The sequence below is a fragment of the Stegodyphus dumicola genome, chromosome 10 (assembly GCF_044657685.1).
Source record: "Stegodyphus dumicola isolate Sdum_Otavi_A_Nest chromosome 10, ASM4465768v1".
Classification (NCBI taxonomy): domain Eukaryota; kingdom Metazoa; phylum Arthropoda; class Arachnida; order Araneae; family Eresidae; genus Stegodyphus; species Stegodyphus dumicola.
The window spans coordinates 180,088,899-180,107,986 of NC_140777.1; the positions used below are offsets into that span (position 1 = coordinate 180,088,899).

General features: G+C 34.5%; 1 protein-coding gene across 1 annotated transcript in view; it reads right to left on the reverse strand.

Moving 5' to 3' along the window:
* Window positions 1-9,164: 9,164 nt before the first annotated feature.
* The window catches only part of LOC118182833 (uncharacterized), a 47,529-nt gene continuing 37,605 nt past the window's right edge, over window positions 9,165-19,088 (reverse strand). Inside the window, exon 2 of the mRNA XM_035352228.2 lies at window positions 9,165-11,334. Within this exon, the coding sequence (XP_035208119.2) occupies window positions 9,321-11,334 (2,014 nt within the window). The 3' untranslated portion in view covers window positions 9,165-9,320. The remainder of the gene's footprint in view (window positions 11,335-19,088) is intronic.

A 19,088-nucleotide genomic window follows, 5' to 3' on the forward strand; every position in this document is an offset into this window, starting at 1 on the left:
TTTTACTTCCTCGTACGAAGTAAAAAGGAAGTATTGTAATCGCGAAAAGCTTCAGGCAGCATATTTCAACGAAAATATCCACTTTGACCACTTTCAAATGCAATTTAACGATGTTTTTTCGTGATATCTATACGTAAGGACAGAATAAAAGACTCTTTTCCTCCAAAAAAAAAAACTAAAAAAACTGCTTTAAAATGAATTCTGAAGAGAATTTTTCGTGGCGTCTGTACGAACGTATGTACGTACGTGCGTGCGTACGTACGTATCTCGCATAACTCAAAAACGAGTAGCCTCAGAACGTTGAAATTTTGTAGATAAGACTACTATAACATGTAGATGTGCACCTCGTATTTTGGTTTCAATCTGCCGCGCGAAACGTATATAAATATATTTATAAATATATCCACTCTGTTACCCGGCTCAGTAATCTCAGTTTCTTTACTCTTATAAGTTTGTAAATTGCACATTTTTTGCTTTAAAAATGACTGAATTATGTTGTTTTTATCTTCCGATTAAAGTTTTTATGCCTTTCGTAATTCTGGAAGCAATATTTGTACAATTATCAACAATTTAAAAGCTCTTTAAGTGCGGTTAAGTTTTAAATAACATGGCGGACATATTTGTTTACATTTGAAACAGCAGAATTGTAGATTTTTTGCCAATCTAGAGAGACTAAGCTTCGCAACACAAAAATAACGCCTTCATTTATTATTGCGAATTAAATCATGCTTAATCCTTTCTGGAATTTTTCGAGGAAATAAGTATTTAAGATTTACTTCGTAATTTTTAAAGCAGATATTTTGAGTTTTTATGTATTTTTGCCTTGTCGCGAAGTGAAAACTGTTTCTTTTTTGTTTTGTTTGCTTAATTTCTTTTATACATCATTCTAGCTTTGTTATAGTATTTGAATAGAACATGTGGCAACGATTAGATAATTCTTTAAATGATATAAATTTTCTGCATTCTGAGTTATAATATGAACGAAATATAATACTGTTAAGTAAACCTAGCGCCAGAGTGTCGCTATGGTAAACAAAGTGAATTTTAAAGAATGCATTTATTCTATTGTGGTTTATGCGCTGTCGGCGAAGTAGGTTTAATTCAATCTAATAAGTTAAATGAAATGCAATAAAAAATGCGTATAATTTAATATTCCGTACAAGGAAGTCATGTGGTGTACACATCAGATTTTTTTTTTTTTTTTTTTTTTTTTTTTTTTTTTTTTTTTTTTTTTTTTTTTTGTACCGTATATACCCGCGTATAAGTTGAGATATTTTGGACAAAAAAAAGACTTCAAAGTAGGGGGGGGGGTCGACTTATACGCGCGGCCATAAAAAAAAAAAAAAAAAGAATCGGAAGTTCAAAAATTTCTTTATATAATGCAGTTGTTTTCTTCCCGCATTCAAATTGGACGACTTATCAAATAAGTCACTTACTTGAAGTAATTTCATGACTTAAATTATGTGACGAACTAATTACAGAGTCCCTCTAAAATTATTATAAAATCATTTAAAAAATGTTGTATTAGCAACGAACTAGACGCACGGAAGATGATACTGTTTTTGAAAGTGAAAATGACGACGAAGGTTCTAGTAGTAATTGTAACAATACAGAATTCGAGACTGAAAATATGTATGATGACGAGCCAATGACGACAGAAGAGTTCTATGAATTGCAAATTAATGAAATGTTTGGCGAATAAGTCCCTGAACGCTAGATGTTCTATTCCAGGGAAATGGGATTGGCAGCATGGGCATTTTCGTTTTTCCTCCCCCCCCCTGTATAATATGAAAACAAACCAGTTTTCTTTAGAAAATTCTTCGCGATGCCATCTCTTTCCTTAGACAGATAGCCCTTTCGTGCTTAGCTGTAGTCAAATAAAGCAAACCAAACAAAGTTTCATTTCAGATTAATCTAAGACAGCATAAAAAGAAAATAGTAATAAAAAATAAAATCTGAAAGCTTTCATATTTTACATTACGTCCAAAGAGGCGTTTTTTTAACGTTTTCTGTGTTACCTTTATTTATTAAATATCTCGTTTTTCTCACTCACAATTCAATTAAAAAGCAACATCGCAAAATAAATTTAAAGAGAGTATATCTATAGAATTTCCGATACACAGTCTCACGCACTGGAGATATTTTCCCTCCCCGGTACAATGTTGCCATCGCTCCCTTTAAAATCCTTGAGTTTTTTAGTCAAAAATTCGTAAGTGTTCCAAAATATGAAATCGATAACTTTCAAATTAGGTCTTCCAGATGCCCATATTCGGTGGAGAATTACGTCATTCAAAATTGGATGTCTCTAGGTACCATTGTTTTATCAGAATGCGAGAAACATACACACATTTATGCAGATTCTTCATTATTTAATTTCTTCAAAGATAACACAGGGCGATAATATTGGGTGGCAACAATTTGAAAAGTGAACTGGACCTTTAAAGTTTTCAACGCAAATCGCCAACCCTTCGGGCTAAAAAAAGAAAGAAAACAAACTTTGTTACATTTTCATCGCTTTTTAAGAAAAAATTGTTTATCTGAATAGTTAAGAGTTAAAGGTTTTTAACTTTTCTCCGATTTTTGGAAATTGATATCTGTGTATCTGGAATCTAAAATAGGTATGGTGAAATCGTACAATCGGATCTATGCTCGTTATAACGCGCGTTCTATTGAATGCCCGATATGAATAGTATTATCAATCTTAAAAGATAGCGTAACATATCTGGGGAAAATCTGAGTTGGCATATTGAGATAAACGAATACGACAGTCAAAAAGTCCAGTCATGTAAATGCTGTTTCTATGCTTAGTGGTTGAATTGTGCAAAGAAGTTGTGCTAAAATAGTTATTCTCAAACGTTTTTATTTGTGGAGGCCCTTTTAGGAACACTTTCCATGGAGGAGCGTTTTAGGCCTAACCTGTGTCTTGCAAATTAATGCTGAGCAGTAACTTTACGTGACTAGCAAACCATCAAGAGGGAAGAGATAGTAAGAGTCCGTAAATTCTGCACTTTGATACCTGTATATATATACTTTATCTGTATCTTTGATACCTGTTTCATATCGATGCGCAGTTCACAAAGGCAGCAACACTAATATTGCTTTTTCAGACAAGACTCTGAACTCATTTTTTAAATGCAGCTAAAATTCTGATAGACTCAAATGTTTTCATTACTTATGAAGACGGTACGATCAGTCAACACTGAAATTGCTTGTTTTTGTTGTTGTTACTAATGCTGACTCTTCTGACCTATAGTCAACCGAAGCCTACGAATTCAGTGCAAGTTTACACCTGACGTTGCAAGTTGAGGGTGCGATTTTGCTCAGTTCCACCCCCAATTTTGATGGAAAGCACCCAGATGGAAGGATCCGAACATGCTACCCTTCTTCCCCTACTATCAACCTCTCGAGAGGACTTTCGGCTCGCCAAATTTTTAGAGTTCTCCCATGTCGCACAGACACTATACATTTACAAACAGACGTGCCCTTCTCCGGGAGTCGAATCCTAGCCTTTCGGCACGGCATTCAGCGACGCTAACCACTATACCCGTTGAGCCACACGCTATTACTTATGCACCATTAAATATGATAACGGTTTTCTGCTAGCAGTTAAGAAATTGAATCCTGAAGTAGACAAACGTTTTATAACAATTGATTTTAACTGTATCAATTGGATGTTAAAATTAGCAGATGCTTTAACAGCTGCGCGCATAAGTTTGCACCATTTATTTTTGGTACTTTCCAGTTATCTATACCTCCACCAAAAAGTGACAAACTTGTTGCCGACATTGGACACAAATGTTTCTTTGGGTATCTTTAGTACATTTATTTCAAAAATGCATCTAGTGGGACATTTTTTAGCCTAGAACGGCTATTAGTTTCGTTTTAGCATTTTGCGCCGATTGACTATAAACAGCGCATCATTTTTCAAAGTGTTGCCACCAAATATTAGAGCCCAGTGTTATATTTAAAGAAATTAAATAATGAAGAAATGTATGTAAATATATTTCTCGCATTGTGATAAAAAATCGGGACCTAGAGCCATGGAATTTTGAATAACATAGTCCTCCATTCGAATATAGGCATCTGGAAGCCCAAATTTGGAATTTGTTTTATTATCGATTTCATATTTTGTAACACTTTAACGAAATTTCGATTAACAAACTCAACGATTTCAAAGCGGGCTACACTGTACGGGTTGGGGGAATATCTCCAGCGCGCGAGACTGTGTATCGTAAATTCTAAAAATACTTTCATTTTAAAATTATTTTGCGATATAACTGTTAAATTGAATTTTATGGTTTATGGCGAAGAACATGAATAAAAGTAACAAGCAAAACGGTAAAAAAAACGGCGTAATGCAAAATCGGACAGCTTTCATGTTTAAAGTCCAAAGAGACAGTTTGTCCAGAAAGATTATTAATTTCTTTTTGGCATTTTGCGTTGATTCGCTATAAATGTCTGTTTACTTTACAATTTTTTTTTTTTTTTTTTTTTTTTTCTCCATACAAGACGCACACTTGTCATTTTTTTCAGCCATGCATGCACATATCCAAGTCCAAGATTTCACCAAAGACAATGAAAACTGCGGCAATGCAGTCTACCACTATGCTGAAACATTGAAATATCCACTGGGGAGATCACAATCTGCAAATATAGCTGTAGTAGAAATTGATAGCTTGGCGGGGGGGGGGGTGGCTGCTGTGCACATATCCGAATTGATACACAAATACTCTTTGACAACATGGTGAGTTGTCTCAGAAATACTTTTTGTCAACTTTTCGGTAGAAGTGCAGATAATCACAAGGTAATAACAAAACCTGATTTTATCTACTATTAATTGATTTATTGAAACGCGAAATTTATTTTAAGTTCGTAAAATAGCTAAGTGCCTACTTTCCATGACGATGTGAAAATGGAGTGCGTAGAGTAAAATCTCGCTTTCCTATATCCCATTATGTCTCAAAACGACGCGATTTCGTTACAAAACATAAAATAAAAAAAATTCGAATTCGAAAAAGTCGCTTCGAGGGGCACTGGCTCTTGTCTAGATGCACCTATGTACCGAGTTTCGTAGCCGTGGGTCTATTAGCTTACGCGCAGCGCGAACGAAAGGCACACACACACAGACAGACTCTTTCTTTTATTATATGTAGAGAAGATATTAACATTAAAATGTTCTTAGACTTATGTGAATCAAGCCTTAATTTCTATTGGAAGTTATTCTATATGCATAGAATAAGAAGTTGGTATATTTTCTTACTTACCATTTAATTCTGGTCTCCATTACTGGTGGACAGCCTGTATTCTCCTTTTTTTTTGTGTTGTATAGAACCTGTATTTTGCCTCATAGTATTGTGGGTTCTATTCCGTTAGAGCTGTGTCAGTTCAAATGCGCCCATTTTTATTTCCTTGTACGAAGTATTGTAATCGCGAAAGATTTCACGCATCATATTTCAACGAAAATACCCATTTTGACCGCTATCGAATGCAATTAAACGATGTTTTTGCGCGACATCTGTACGTAAGCACAGAATAAAGGACTCTTTATCTCCAAAAAATTATAAAACTGAATTAAAATCAATTCTGAAGGGATTTTTTTCGTAGCGTCTGTACCTACATACGTATGTATATATCGCATAACTCAAGAACGAGTAGCCTCAGAAGGTTGAAATTTTGTATGCAAAACTGCATGTTTTGTATGCAGGACTGCATCTACATGTTATGGTTGCAATCTCCTATTCTGGTTGCAATCCATAGCACTAATAGTATATATATATATATATATATATATATATATATATATATCCATTCTGTTACTCGTCTCCGTGAGCTGAACTTCTTTATTCTTATACGTTTGTAAGTTGGACATTTTTTTCTTTAAAAATAATTGGACTGTGTTGTTCTTATCTGCCGGTTAAGTTTTTTATGCTTTTAATTAACCTGAATGTTATAGTTGTAGAATTATCAACAATTTAAAAGAGGTTTAAGTTCGGCTAGGCCTAATTTTGTTTACCATTGCAGCCATATTTGTTTACAATTAAAACTTAGCAGAATAGTGGATTTATTGTCAATCTAGAGAAAATAAACTTAAACTGCACTTGTTGCTCGCTCGCCGAATAGCTTATTTTTGCTTAGAAACTGTAATTTTAATTGCAGAAATTGTTTTTCTTTAATTTTTTAACTGTATTCGGTGTTTTATATTTCTGTATATCTTTAAATTTTTAATGAAGATAGTTTGTGTTTTTATTATTTTTGCCTTGCCCCGTAGTAAGAACTCAATTAATTGAATGAGAAATACATCTACTGAAATTCGAGGAAAGAAGTGGAATCGTCTGTGAAAAACTTTATTTTTTACTTGTTTAATTTCTTTTCTGCATTTAGTATTTAAATGGAACATGTGGCAACGATTAGGTAATTCAGATGACATAATTTTTTTGCATTCTGAGTTATAAAATAAATGAGATGTAACGCTGTTAACTGAACCTAGCCCCAGAGTATCGCTATTATAAATAAATATAGTGAATTTTAAAGAGTGCATTTATTCTGTTGCGCTATCGAAGGAACAGAATATATCAATAGGATACGCTGTCGACGGAGTAGATTTAATTCAGTTCAATAAGTTTAAATGAAATGCAGGAAAAAATGCGTATAATTTAATATTCCGTTCAAGGAAGTCATGTAGTGCGCACATCCGATTTTTGAAGGGAAAGTTCTTTCCAACTGCTGATACCGAACAAGTGATCAAATTCTCATCTAACAAAATGTGAACCCAATCCTGCAATAAATATACATATACTGTTTTGATGAAAATACACATGTTTTAGCTATTAAGAAATTAGGTAAATTTACGTTTGAATAAACTGTTAGATGGATTTCTGGTGTGCTTAAAATTAACAGTAAGCATATCAATTGATTGGAATTTATTACAATAGGAATGAAACAATAATTTTACAGCTGCTTTCAGAATGCGTTTGCTTCTAAAATGTAATACCACGACGATATTTCTAGCTTCAGTTAGTTTATTTCAGATATATTATTGCTTGTTTATATTGCTGACAACTTACAAAATTTAATATACGAGTAAAAACCACTAATTTCAAAATTTTAACATAAATAGCCAGCAAGCAACGGAACAGGATATAAAGTGCATTTTCTGCATTCAGTATTTGGTGTCAACATCAAATTATTATTTCATATCTTCTAAATATTGAAATAAAGTAAACCAGCTTGTCTTTACCTCAGCAGTATTTTTCATCCACAAGTTCCCTTAGTCTGAATACACTATCCTTTAATACGATATGAAAATGTATCGGGTAGGTTCGATAAAGTATCATCTATTTTCACGTGATGATATATAAATTTCAGTTTATATAAAAACAAATACAGCTCGGAAAATAAATAGTTAAAATGTAGACACGATTTTAACCACAGATAAACAGCAAAGTTAATCGATCTACAAAGTCACCCAAAAAATCCAAAATAAAACACAAAGTAAACAACCCTTCGCTATAATAGAATTCAAAGACATGTTCTCATGGTAAACTGACCAATAAGGCTTAGGTTGAAATACAACCGGGGGGTTCAACGAGTGCGTTTAGAGTACACGCAGCGGCTCACAAGCCACAGTTTCTGCAAAGAATATGTATTGTTATGTGTACGTAGATAGTCTTTGGTCTGGCCATGCCAGCAGTAGGTAAAAATAAGTAGCTCTGCTTTCTGAACGTGGCTGAAAAAAAAAAAATGCATTCATAATGAGGATTTTATACCACTTGAATTTCTACATGTTGCTGATTAAAGCTAGGGGCTAAAAATTTTATTACTGTAAAAGAATTAAGCCTACAAACATAGTGTTGGGCAAACACCGATTTCAGGCATTGAAACGAACAAACTTACATTTTTAAACTTCGTGCCATTGCTTGAAAACGAGGATGGAAGTTCTTCAAGAAAATCAATGCAGCAAGAACTAACTAAGATTTATACCACAGTTCGTGAACCCAATCACATTCTGGGAACTGCTAAAACCAGTAAGCGTCACACAACGATGACATTGAAAACTCCTGCTGGGCCCAGGGTCCCACACCCCCGAGACACAATTTTATGGTACCCTCTGATGATCGCTCAACGATCAACTAGCCCACCGCTAAACACGGACCAGTCAAGACCACCGTCCCGGCTGGACCGAGACCACGGTGGGGTGGGCGATGACAACTTAGGGTCGATGACTGGCCGTTGATTTGGGCTACCTGCCAGCAGTACACGGGATGCCCCTCTCCTTAGGTTTTACATGGAATTCCAAGGACAGCAGTGACCAGACTCTCAATGGTCCGGTTTGCTATTTGGCTACCATTACCCTGGTGGAAAGGACTTACACCTCCCGGCCCATGAAGAGCAAGTATAGACTTACCCCATGGACCATCGGGAACCGCCAAGTTCAAAAATGTTATACCCCCGTGGCCGAGACTGCCTAGGTACAGATCCTAGCCAGTACTGCGCAGAGTACTCTACGTCGACCCCCGGGGGGGGAATGCAGCAAGAAGCAAAAATTTAGAAGATGTCGTTTTCAAGTGGTTTTTGCAACAACGTTCTGTGGGAAATCCAATTTCGGGTCCGATTCTTTGTGAAAAAGCTAACGTCTTAGCTCAGGAGATTGGTTATTCAACCTACAAAGCAAGTAACGGCTAGCTAAGAAATTTTAACAGGAAGTACGGTGTCCGTCAAACATTTTACTTTGACCGAGATGTTCAGCAAACAAGGACGTTCCTCACTTCTAAGTACTGTACAGATGTATAAGATGTACGTACGTAAAAGTGTTGCCTTTTCATTTTAATTAACTAACACCTATTTTTCTGTATGAATAGTTTTTTCTCCCATTTCCAACATAGGGTACATTGAGTAACTAACTAAATGTACGAAGAACCTTTACTTCAGAAAAAAATCCCATTATCCGAATTTTTGATGATTCAGATAATTGGAACTCTACTGTATTTGTATGTCTTACCAATATGTACAATATCCCCAATTTGCACAAGCTTAAGGATTATGTGTCTTGGTGTTGCGATTTTATTGTTGGAAGAGTACATGTATCCACACAGGACTGAATTCCGAATGAGAACGGTTCAAGCGTGTGTATGTGTGTGCATGGAAGCGTAATAAAGACGCACATATTGAAAATTGAAAAATTTAATGGTATTATCTTATTACAAAAAGAAAATGCATACATCTATGTAACAATGTTGCAAAACAAGTTTCTGGACAAACTATAAAAGCGAATGCATCGTGTGAAACGCTTTCGAATGAAGATTACACCACGAAGGAAAAATTTATAGTTCCAGTTTTAAATATGATTGCAATCGCTCGGGTAAGTTGAGAAGTGTAATCCCTTGTGGTAGCTGCGAATTGAGAATCAGTGCATCCCTGATCACACATCGGGTATAGTGTAATAGACGCCTAGGTTGGTGGCCGGCATGGTCAGTCGTTTTCGGCAATTCGAAATTTCGAACCTGAGTGTCTGTAGAGGTTGCATGCCATTCATCTAGCCATTGATGGTATGCGAGACGGGCCATATTTTCCATAGTTCGAACGGCTTCGTCGAAGAGTGGGTCTTCTGTCCATTGTGGATTATTCCTGTTCAATTCTCGAGTAAACGAAAGAAACAATTGGTTGTCCGTTGGATACATAGCGTCGAGCTCGTCAGGAAACGTTAAAATGTGATTCGGTACTTCTCCCATATCATCTGGGTTACAGAGAAATAGGCTGCTTCTTTGAATGTTGGGGTCTTCTGGTAATTGTAAATTTTGAATATATGGATTTGCAGAATCTTCCGTCCACTGCAAAATACGAATCAGCGAATCTCTGACCATAGTTGTGAGTTTGTCTTTTGGAGCAAGCAGGCGTTCAGTGCTCCAAAGTCCTGGTAGGGTCCAAATGCGAGCCATTACAGTTCTGATACGAGATTCGGCTACGTTCTTGGCTCGAGAGAAAGGGATCTCAGAATTTTCTGCCACCTGAGAAAACGGATAATTTGTATTAGGGTGATCAAGAGTTTCTTCTGGCAAATAGGAATTATAAGTAGCTCCGTACCTCACTGCCACTTTTGAGTGAAAGTGAACTTTCGTTGGAGGGGTAATGCGAGATCCTTTATCTGGCAACTGAAAATGAGAACCACGTGAATTTCTCCTGCTCGCACTTCTGGAATCCAGCAACAGACTTGGGAGAATTATAAAATTGTCGTGTTTTTTCGGTAACTTTGAACTGGAAATCGATGAATTTCTGATTTTGCCTTTAGGCAGATGTCTTGCTTGAGGGAGAGAATCTTCTGTCAATCGGGATTTATGAATCAGCAATTTTCTGATCAGGCCTCTTAAGTCGTGTATTTGATCCTTTATTCTAAATAAAAGTTTTCCAGTTCCTTGTTCTCTGTGTGCAGGTGATTCAGATAAATTTCCTAGTTCAAAGTTAGACATCTCATAATTTTTTGGCGCTTGAGAAGACAGGGAATTTCTATTTTCTATATCTCTTGTCGATTGTGAATTTTGAGTTATAGAATGTGTGGCCGCTTTTCGAGAGCATTGCAACGGATTCCTTGGCTCATGAAGGGGATCGTCAGGCTCTTCTGAGCGCTGTGAAGTGAGAGCCAATACTTCTTCTGCCTTGCTTAGATTACGGCCAAACTGGCAGCGCGGTTGAAATGTGGGTTTGTCAGGGTCAATCAAGGAGTTTACAACGCTAGTGAAAAGAATTAAGTTAAAAGAAACACCTCGAAGGAAATAGTATGTATCTGTAAACCTATATGGAAGAAACACACCTCTTGGTAGAGAGATAAGGCTGTCAGGATTTTTGGAAAGCAGTGAATTTGTACAAAATTGTTCATCCAGCAGCTGGAACTTCGAATCACTTGAACATCTTTTCGCATCTCCGAAATAATCACGCACACTAAGCCGATCGTCAGGACTATCATATTCTTCCGATAAATGTGAATCGGCAAACAAAAAATCGCCTATCTCGCTCTCGGGTTCTTCGCTTGTCTGAGCGCTATTCGTCTCTTGTTTGACTTCAAAGCCGTTAAACCCCCGCCTCTGGAGTTCCTGACATATTTCTTCCACAAATTCGTCATTTTCGATATCCAAGAACTTAAAAAGCGTATGTTTTATCTCTTCGAGTGTAATGTAAACATCCGGAATGGATCTCCATATGTAACACATACTCTCAATGTAATTAGACAAATCTCTTTCGCCGCTGCAGAAGAACATAGCGCACATTTCAAGAATCAAAGCTTCCCTTTTGTCCATGGACATTCTTCTTATAAAGCAAGCCAAGATTTCATGATAGATTCTCCTAAAAAGAGATATATTAAGACAACAATAGGTAAAAAATTCAATAATTTGATGTAAAGCATATTGTATTTCAATTGTAACACTAACAGAAATTTAACAGCGACAGCTATTTTGGTTAGAATGAGAGATAACTCTTTTCGAAATACTCATGAAATCCCTAAGTTGGTACTGACTTTTTAGGTACAGTTTTAATAGTTTTTATGCATTATTTAAAATCTCCTTAGTATATATGAATGTTCCCCCTTTAAATATATTAACTAAACGTTGAGGAAACTAGTGAACTACTAAGCAAATAATCGCTGAAGTCCAAAAACAGAAATGTAAACTCAAGAAGGGTTAATTACCCATGGTTGCTCAAAATAGAGATTCACAGATGGCCCCTTTCTCAGGACGTACAATAAAGCCTCCACTTAGGCTTGAACTCAAAACGTAAGATATAAGAACTTAACTAATGACAAACTAAAAAGATTTAGCCGAAGCTAACACAATTTCTAAACTAGTTGGCCCGTAATATTAAATTAGCTCACAAGGGCACGTAATATTACCGAGCGTATTAAGAGCTTAGAGAGACGTAGTCAAAAGCCAAACGCCCTCTTTTCAGGAATCCTAATTCTCCCACTCTCGAAGTCAGTGAACTTTGACTTAAATACTCTCTACTACTCATTTACATTCAAGGCTATTCTAAAACCTCATTCTGGTAAGGAATTTTAAGCTGAACTTAGACAGGAAAGTGCTATGAACTCAAAACTACCGTTTCAAAATTAGGATTTACCTTACACATAGTATATTATGATAATCATTTTTTTAAAAAGGGCCAAAAGGAAAAAAATGTGTGCGGCGTAAAGGCACTTAAATTAGTGTTTATGTTTAACAATATTTGTTTGTTTGAATAAGTTTTTGATTATTCATGAATTGATTCATTTTGCTAACTTGTAAGGTTTATTTTACAGAACCAGTTATTTCATGTTAAAACTATTTAGTATCACTCCTCAATTTCCGTTTCCTGCCAAGAATGAAAATTAGGTCGCCTGTGTATTAAGCAAGGTTTAAGATGATTCAGACGGAGCGTGTTCTGCCTGTTGGAAGGCCACGTTGCTTGGATTGCTAGTCTCTAAGACAAGTCATCATGGCTTTCGACAGTGCATTAAACTTGCGGTTATAATGTCTTCACTCCGGTCAAACTTCAGCCAACTTTCATATTAAATATCTCTGCCTAGCTTTTGTCTAGTTTCTACTTGGTTTAAATTTAAATGTCTTACTTTGAGTTCTAATCACAATCGCTGTCTGATTTGTAAGCACCAGGAGTACTTTCTGTTCAGCTTTCTCGGTTTTAAATAAATATTCTTTAACAACCTTTAAAAAATTAATTTTATTTTATTTAAATAAACGAAAGCAGTTCGTATAACCTTTGGCTTACAAATCTAAAACACTTTTCGAAGCAGAATTTAGTATTATTTTAAACAAATAAAATGAAAATATATATATATCTACTTATAAAATATAAAATATATATATACAAATATAAAATATATATATTCATATAAAATCTGAACGCTTTTAGATTTAACATTGCGCTCAAAGGGTCATCCCTTTTTGATTTTGAAGTTATCTCGTTTTGTAATTTTTACATTAAGTTTTTACGCGATAGCTTTTACTTCTTTAGTACTGTTTGTGGTTGTTACATGATGTAACATTTTTACTCAGGAACTACAGTGTCAAATGTACATTTTTAGCATTAGGTTTTAAGGGGTATCAGAGACCCCTATACCGACAATGTTAAACTGGCCATTTTCGATGTACCTTTTCTCAAATTCTACTGTAGGTACAAGCTTGAATTTTTTTCTGTAATTATAGTATACCTATCTGATTATACTGAAATGAGCTTTTGAAGCATTTTGAATTTTAGAGTAAATTACAGAATATTTTGTTAGGCATAGTAAAATTTAACACTTTTCTCACACAAAAAAAATTTTAATTTTTTTTTTTCTAAGTTTATTACAAAGAGCTCATTTCAGTAAATATTAGGGAACCTAATAAATAAGGCATAAAAAGTTTAGATACCTGTGAACAGTAGTTCCTGAGAAAAGGTACATCGAGTACAAGAAAATCACGTTTGGAGAAAAACGCGTTTTTATGTAAAAATCCTCATTGATCAAAGCAGTAGATGAGAAATTAAAACTAGATTTTTTTACAGTTCTAATATTCATAGAGATTAAAGAATGGTATTTTTAGAAAGATTAAAGTGTAGAGAATTTGAAAATGCAAAAATCCGAAATCACAATTTTTTGAAGCTTTTGGAGTTCCAACACCCCTTAAACATTCCTCTTCTTCGAAAAAAAGTTTTTAAAATTTTGCAGCTCAATGCGCAAAATTCTTGACCACTAAGGTCTCTCTAGTTCATGTTGTCTTTCTACTTTGGTATATATATATTATATTTACATGTAGTAATTCACCAAGTTTTTTGCTTATGTTCAACAATGTTTATTTACAATATTTAATTTATAAATTACATTTATTCAAATGATGACATAACTTTTATATGAACAGAAAATGCTCGTGTAATCGGGGACAAAACACTCTTCTACCTTTCGGGAGAGGCCAAGCTTCCCTTGACTCCCCACTATAACCTCTTTGGGTAATGAAGATTGAGATTTCGCGGAAACTGGAATAATTTTGACAACCGCGGAAAAACGAAGACACCCTACAATTGCACCAACAAAATAGTTTATTTCCCTCTCCCTCAATAAATATCTAAAATAATCATTCCCGAATATTATTCTATACTAATCGGGTTTGACATTAAAAGGGAGAAGATGCGAATGGAAAATAAATAATGCCTTCAGAAGTCAAACAACAAACATCAGCGTTATATTTTCAAATTTTCACAGGACTAGTTTCGATGGTTTTACCGAACCACCATCTTCAGCTGCAAAAGCGCAAACAGTTTAAAATGTCCATTTGCACTTTTGCAGCTGAAGGTGGTGGTTAGGTAAAACAATCGAAACTAGTACTGTGAAAATTTAAAAATATAACGCTGATGTTTGTTGTTTGGCTTCTGAATTAGTATTTGTTCCGCGTGTTATTGTGTCTTAAATAATGCCTTATTAAAGTTTATTATTATGGTTGGTTCACTATAAAGGTCGGTTCACTTTTTAAACTGTTGCCACCAAATATTATCGCCCTGTGTTACATTTAAAGGAATTAAATAACGAAGAATCTGCATAAATGCATGTATATTTCTCGCATTGTGATATAAACAACGGTACCTAGAGCCATCGAATTTTGAATAACATAATCTTCCACCGCATATGGGCATCTGGAAGCCCTAATTCGGAATTTGAAATTTGTTCTGTTATCGATTTCGTATTTTGTTTTTGATTAACAAAATCAACGACTTCCATGTGAGCAATGGCAACACAACGGAGAGGGGGGGGGGACTTTTTATTTCCAGCCCGTGAGACTGTGTAAAAATTCTAAAAAAATGCTATTTTAAAAATAATTTTGCGATATTGCTGTTGAACTTAATTTTATGGTTAAGTGCAACGAACACGATGTTTAATATAATAAAGGTAAAACACAAAACGTAAAATTATTTTCGTTTTGGCATTTTGTGTTGGTCCACTATAAATGCCCGATTCACTTTTCAAATTGTTGTCACGTAATATTATCGCGTTGTATTATATTTAAGGAAATTAAATAATGAAGTATCTGCGTAAATGTATGTAAGTTTCTCGCATTGTGATGAAACAACGAACCATCCAGTTTTGAGTACCCTACGTTTCCTCCCGAATATGGGCATCTGGAAGCCCAAATTTGGAATTACTTTTATTATCGATTTCATATTTCAACTTATTCATGAACTCTTGCAACATAATTCTTGTTAACAGAAGATGTTTCTAAAAACCTTGGTACAGATCTAACTTGAATATGCAGCTTATTTTCCGATATAGTTTCACGTTTAATTATTTATAAAATTAATAATCTCTAAAGCACGTGGTTTCCCGATTTATTATATACAGTGTCTCACAAAAGTGATGGGACACTTGTGCTTTACAAAAGGAAGCTGTAGTAAAATAAATTAAAAAGACATGTAAAAATTTTTTGTCGGTGTGTTTCATACTTAAATTTAGCAACAATTATTACATAACATACAATTTCTCAAAATATTAAAATATTAATTTAATAAAAATACAATTGTTTAGAACGAAGCAAAAAATGGCTCACATACTTTTTCATCAAATATTTATCCAAAAATTTTACTTTTTAAATGGTTTTAATATTTTGTTGGATTTCCTTTTACTTTTAAAACATGATTTAATCTTCTTGGTATGGATTCGACTAATTTTTTTTATGATTTCTGGAGCGATTTTAGCCCATTCTTCTTGAAGCACCGATTTTAATTGTTGCTTTGAAGAAATTCTTGCCAAACATTCTCTATGGGATTTAAAAGTCTGGAGATTGTGGTGGTGTTTTTATTATTTCAGAATAGTTATACAGCAGCCAGTCTAACGTTCAAAGCAGTGTGCTTGGGGCCATTGTCTTGGTAGAATTTGAAATCGTTATGAAGGTTCAGTTTTCGTGCTGAAGATTTCAAATTTTGATTTAAAATGTCAATATACCTGTATTGATCCATTATACTGCCAATAAAAACGAGATTACCAACTCCAGCGGACGACATACACCCCTATACCATAACTCCTTCTCCACTATGTTTTACTGTTGGCACCAAGTTCTGTTTGCGAAATTCTTCCCTGGGTTTTCTCCACACCAAAATTCTACCGTCAGAACCAAATACTATATTTTAACTCTCATCAGCAAATATAAGTTCATTCCAGTAATCAGAATTCTTATTTATGTTGGATTTTGCGAAAGCCAGTCTGAGTTTTCTATTCTTTTCACTTACGAAGAATTTTTTCCCGGCTGCTCTACCGTGATATCCAGCAGATCGAATTACTCTTCTAATAGTCTCAGGAGAGCACTCATTCTTGGATTTTTTTTTTTTTAATATTTCGAACGATAATTCGCTTTATTCCATTGGATAGCTTTGATGGTCGGCCAGGTCTTCTTTTATCCTGAATCATATGATTCTTTTTATATCGTTTAATGATATTGAAAACTGTTGAATGACTCAAGTTAACTGTTTCAGCAGTTAATAGATTTTCCACGTTCAATATGCAAATTAATAACTAATTTTCGAACTTCAAGCAAAGTTTCTTTTCGTTTAGTATTCAGGGCTGCACAGAGCTAAAAAACACAAAATTTCCAAAACAAATTGGAGAGAAATACTGCAGACGATTTTAGAAATTATTGCCAATTGCTTGTGAGTAAAAATAAAAACCCCAGAAAATATTTTTATTGTAGTACGTAGTATTATCAAATGGTGTCCCATCACTTATGTGAGCCATTTTTTGCTCCGTTCTGAACAATTGTATTTTTATTAAATTAATATTTTTAGAAAATGTATCTTATGTAATAATTGTTACTAATTTAAGTATGAAACACACCCATAAAAAATTTTTACATGTTTTTTAAATTTATTTTATTACAGTTTCCTTTTCGTAAAGCGGGCCCACCAGCGGCCGAGCGGTAAAGTCGCTGAACACTGGTAGTTTGGTTCGAGGTTCGAATCCGGATGGGTGTTTTCGTGGTTTTCCCCATGTGTATCGTGTATACGAGCCAGTTTCCCTTAGAAAGTCCTCCACGAAGGCACTCCTCCCCTTAGGCAGATAGCCCTTGATGCTTTGCCGTAATTAAATAACCTAACCTAACCTTTTGTAAAGCACAAGTGTCCCATCACTTTTGTGAGACACTGTACTTCATTTAGAATTTTTATAAGATTTTGCGACAGTATTGGACTTAACCGTAAACTCTCCTAATGCTATAGATGATCCTAATGCCATTTAGATTACAAAGGGGGATTTAAATTGCCATTTCCTTCTTCACTAATACTTTTATATATATTCCTAATATTTCATAATGGCATAAAGATAAGTTTAATTCATATACCAAACGTGTAAATCTATAATTCAGCATGCTTTTATGTTTACGAATATTGCATCTTCTATTTTCTTTAATATATTTTTCAACATATAGCATCCGATCAAAGTCACTAAACATTGGCATTTCGATCGGAATTTCAAATCCTAGGGATACCCCAGCTCTTTCTTTCTCTGTACATATTTAATATGAAAAATTACGTTGTAAAAATTTCAGCGTACGAAAGAAAAATATTTTTAAAATTTGGTCCATTGGTAATTTTCATCTGAAATTAACAAAGACGATGCCCTAAAGAATAAAAGTGTGCTTTAACCCTTTGAAGGGCGGTATATAAAATAATTTAAATTGTGGTAAAATTTTGAATGACTTGTAACTTATAGATCCTTAGCAGACAAAACTGAGACTTGAAAAAAAATCTAGAGTGAAATCTTGAATTTTGAGGCCCGGTATGTATTTCATACCGGTCACCCTCTATGACATTTTTTCCCCAGGTAGCTGCCAATTGTTAATTTTTTTTTTTTTTTTCCATCTATTTTTGCAAACTTTCGATGTGCATCTATAGAGATGGGTGCTTGAGTACAGTTATGCAAGTCTGAAGGCAAAAACTTTTAAAATTTCTCTAGAAATGTAAAATTAGAAAATAAAATTTATGTTTTTCCCACTGCGATGGTGCCATTCAGCTGAATATACTTATGTAAAATATGGGTAAAAAGATTTTAAAGGTGATTTAAATTCAATATTATTATTTTATGAAAAATTTTAGCAAATATGCATGCATTGCTGCATACAGAAACCGTATCATGCTGTAAGAGCTAGTATAATGTTACAAAGAAATGTTACTGAGGGAAAAAACTTTTTTAAAAATTTAAAATGAAACACTAAGACTCAGCTGAAAAACTATGTTGCATTTTTAAAGTTATTATATTTTATGCTTTAGATAATATATAAAAAGAGTATGCTTCATGCTATGACAGCTAGAATCGCCCCCACACACAGACACTTTCGATTATCAGGCGCGGTAAGGGGTCCTTTTTATTTTTTTTTTTTTTTGTAAATATAAGTTATAATATATCATTTTTGTTCAAAAATAAAAAGCTGCTAAATGATTTTATTCTTTAATACACCTCAAAGCTCTTATTTCAATCAAAACTCTCAAAACTCAAATATTTGCCCCTTATTTTCCATTCCAAAGATAAATATTTTGCATCTAAAACAGGCTTTAGAAATATTTCCCTCCTTTCACCGGCTGTTAAGACTAAACAACGTACTTGTATCCTAACCAGAGGAAAAAATTTTCTTGTATTACTAAGTCACTCATCTGAATTTAACAAAGACCTAAAGAATAAAAGCAAGCTTGCAAATCAGCACTTTTTCCATTGCACTAAGAAATGGACCTAAAGCGCATTTCAATTTCCTGTACATTTAGAGCTTTCTCTTTGTGTGATGTCCCCTTTGTGATCAGAGTCCCCTTTGTGAAGATCATTGAGGTAAGAAACTTCCTACCTCCATGGTGAAGATGGCTTGGGTCGCCGCTTTTTCAGATTGCACAGACTTTCCTTTTACTATGGATAGGTAGACTTTTGTCATAGGTAATGAAATGGCCGTTGTTTATCGATTGCGAAGGTTATAATGTTTTGGATTCGTGTATGAACTTTATCAGAAGAAAAATGAATATCGCGAAACCTTGCAATTTAAAGGAATACTTTGCAGACACGAAGTAGAAACTGTTAAAAAATTTTGCTTACTACTATAGAAAAT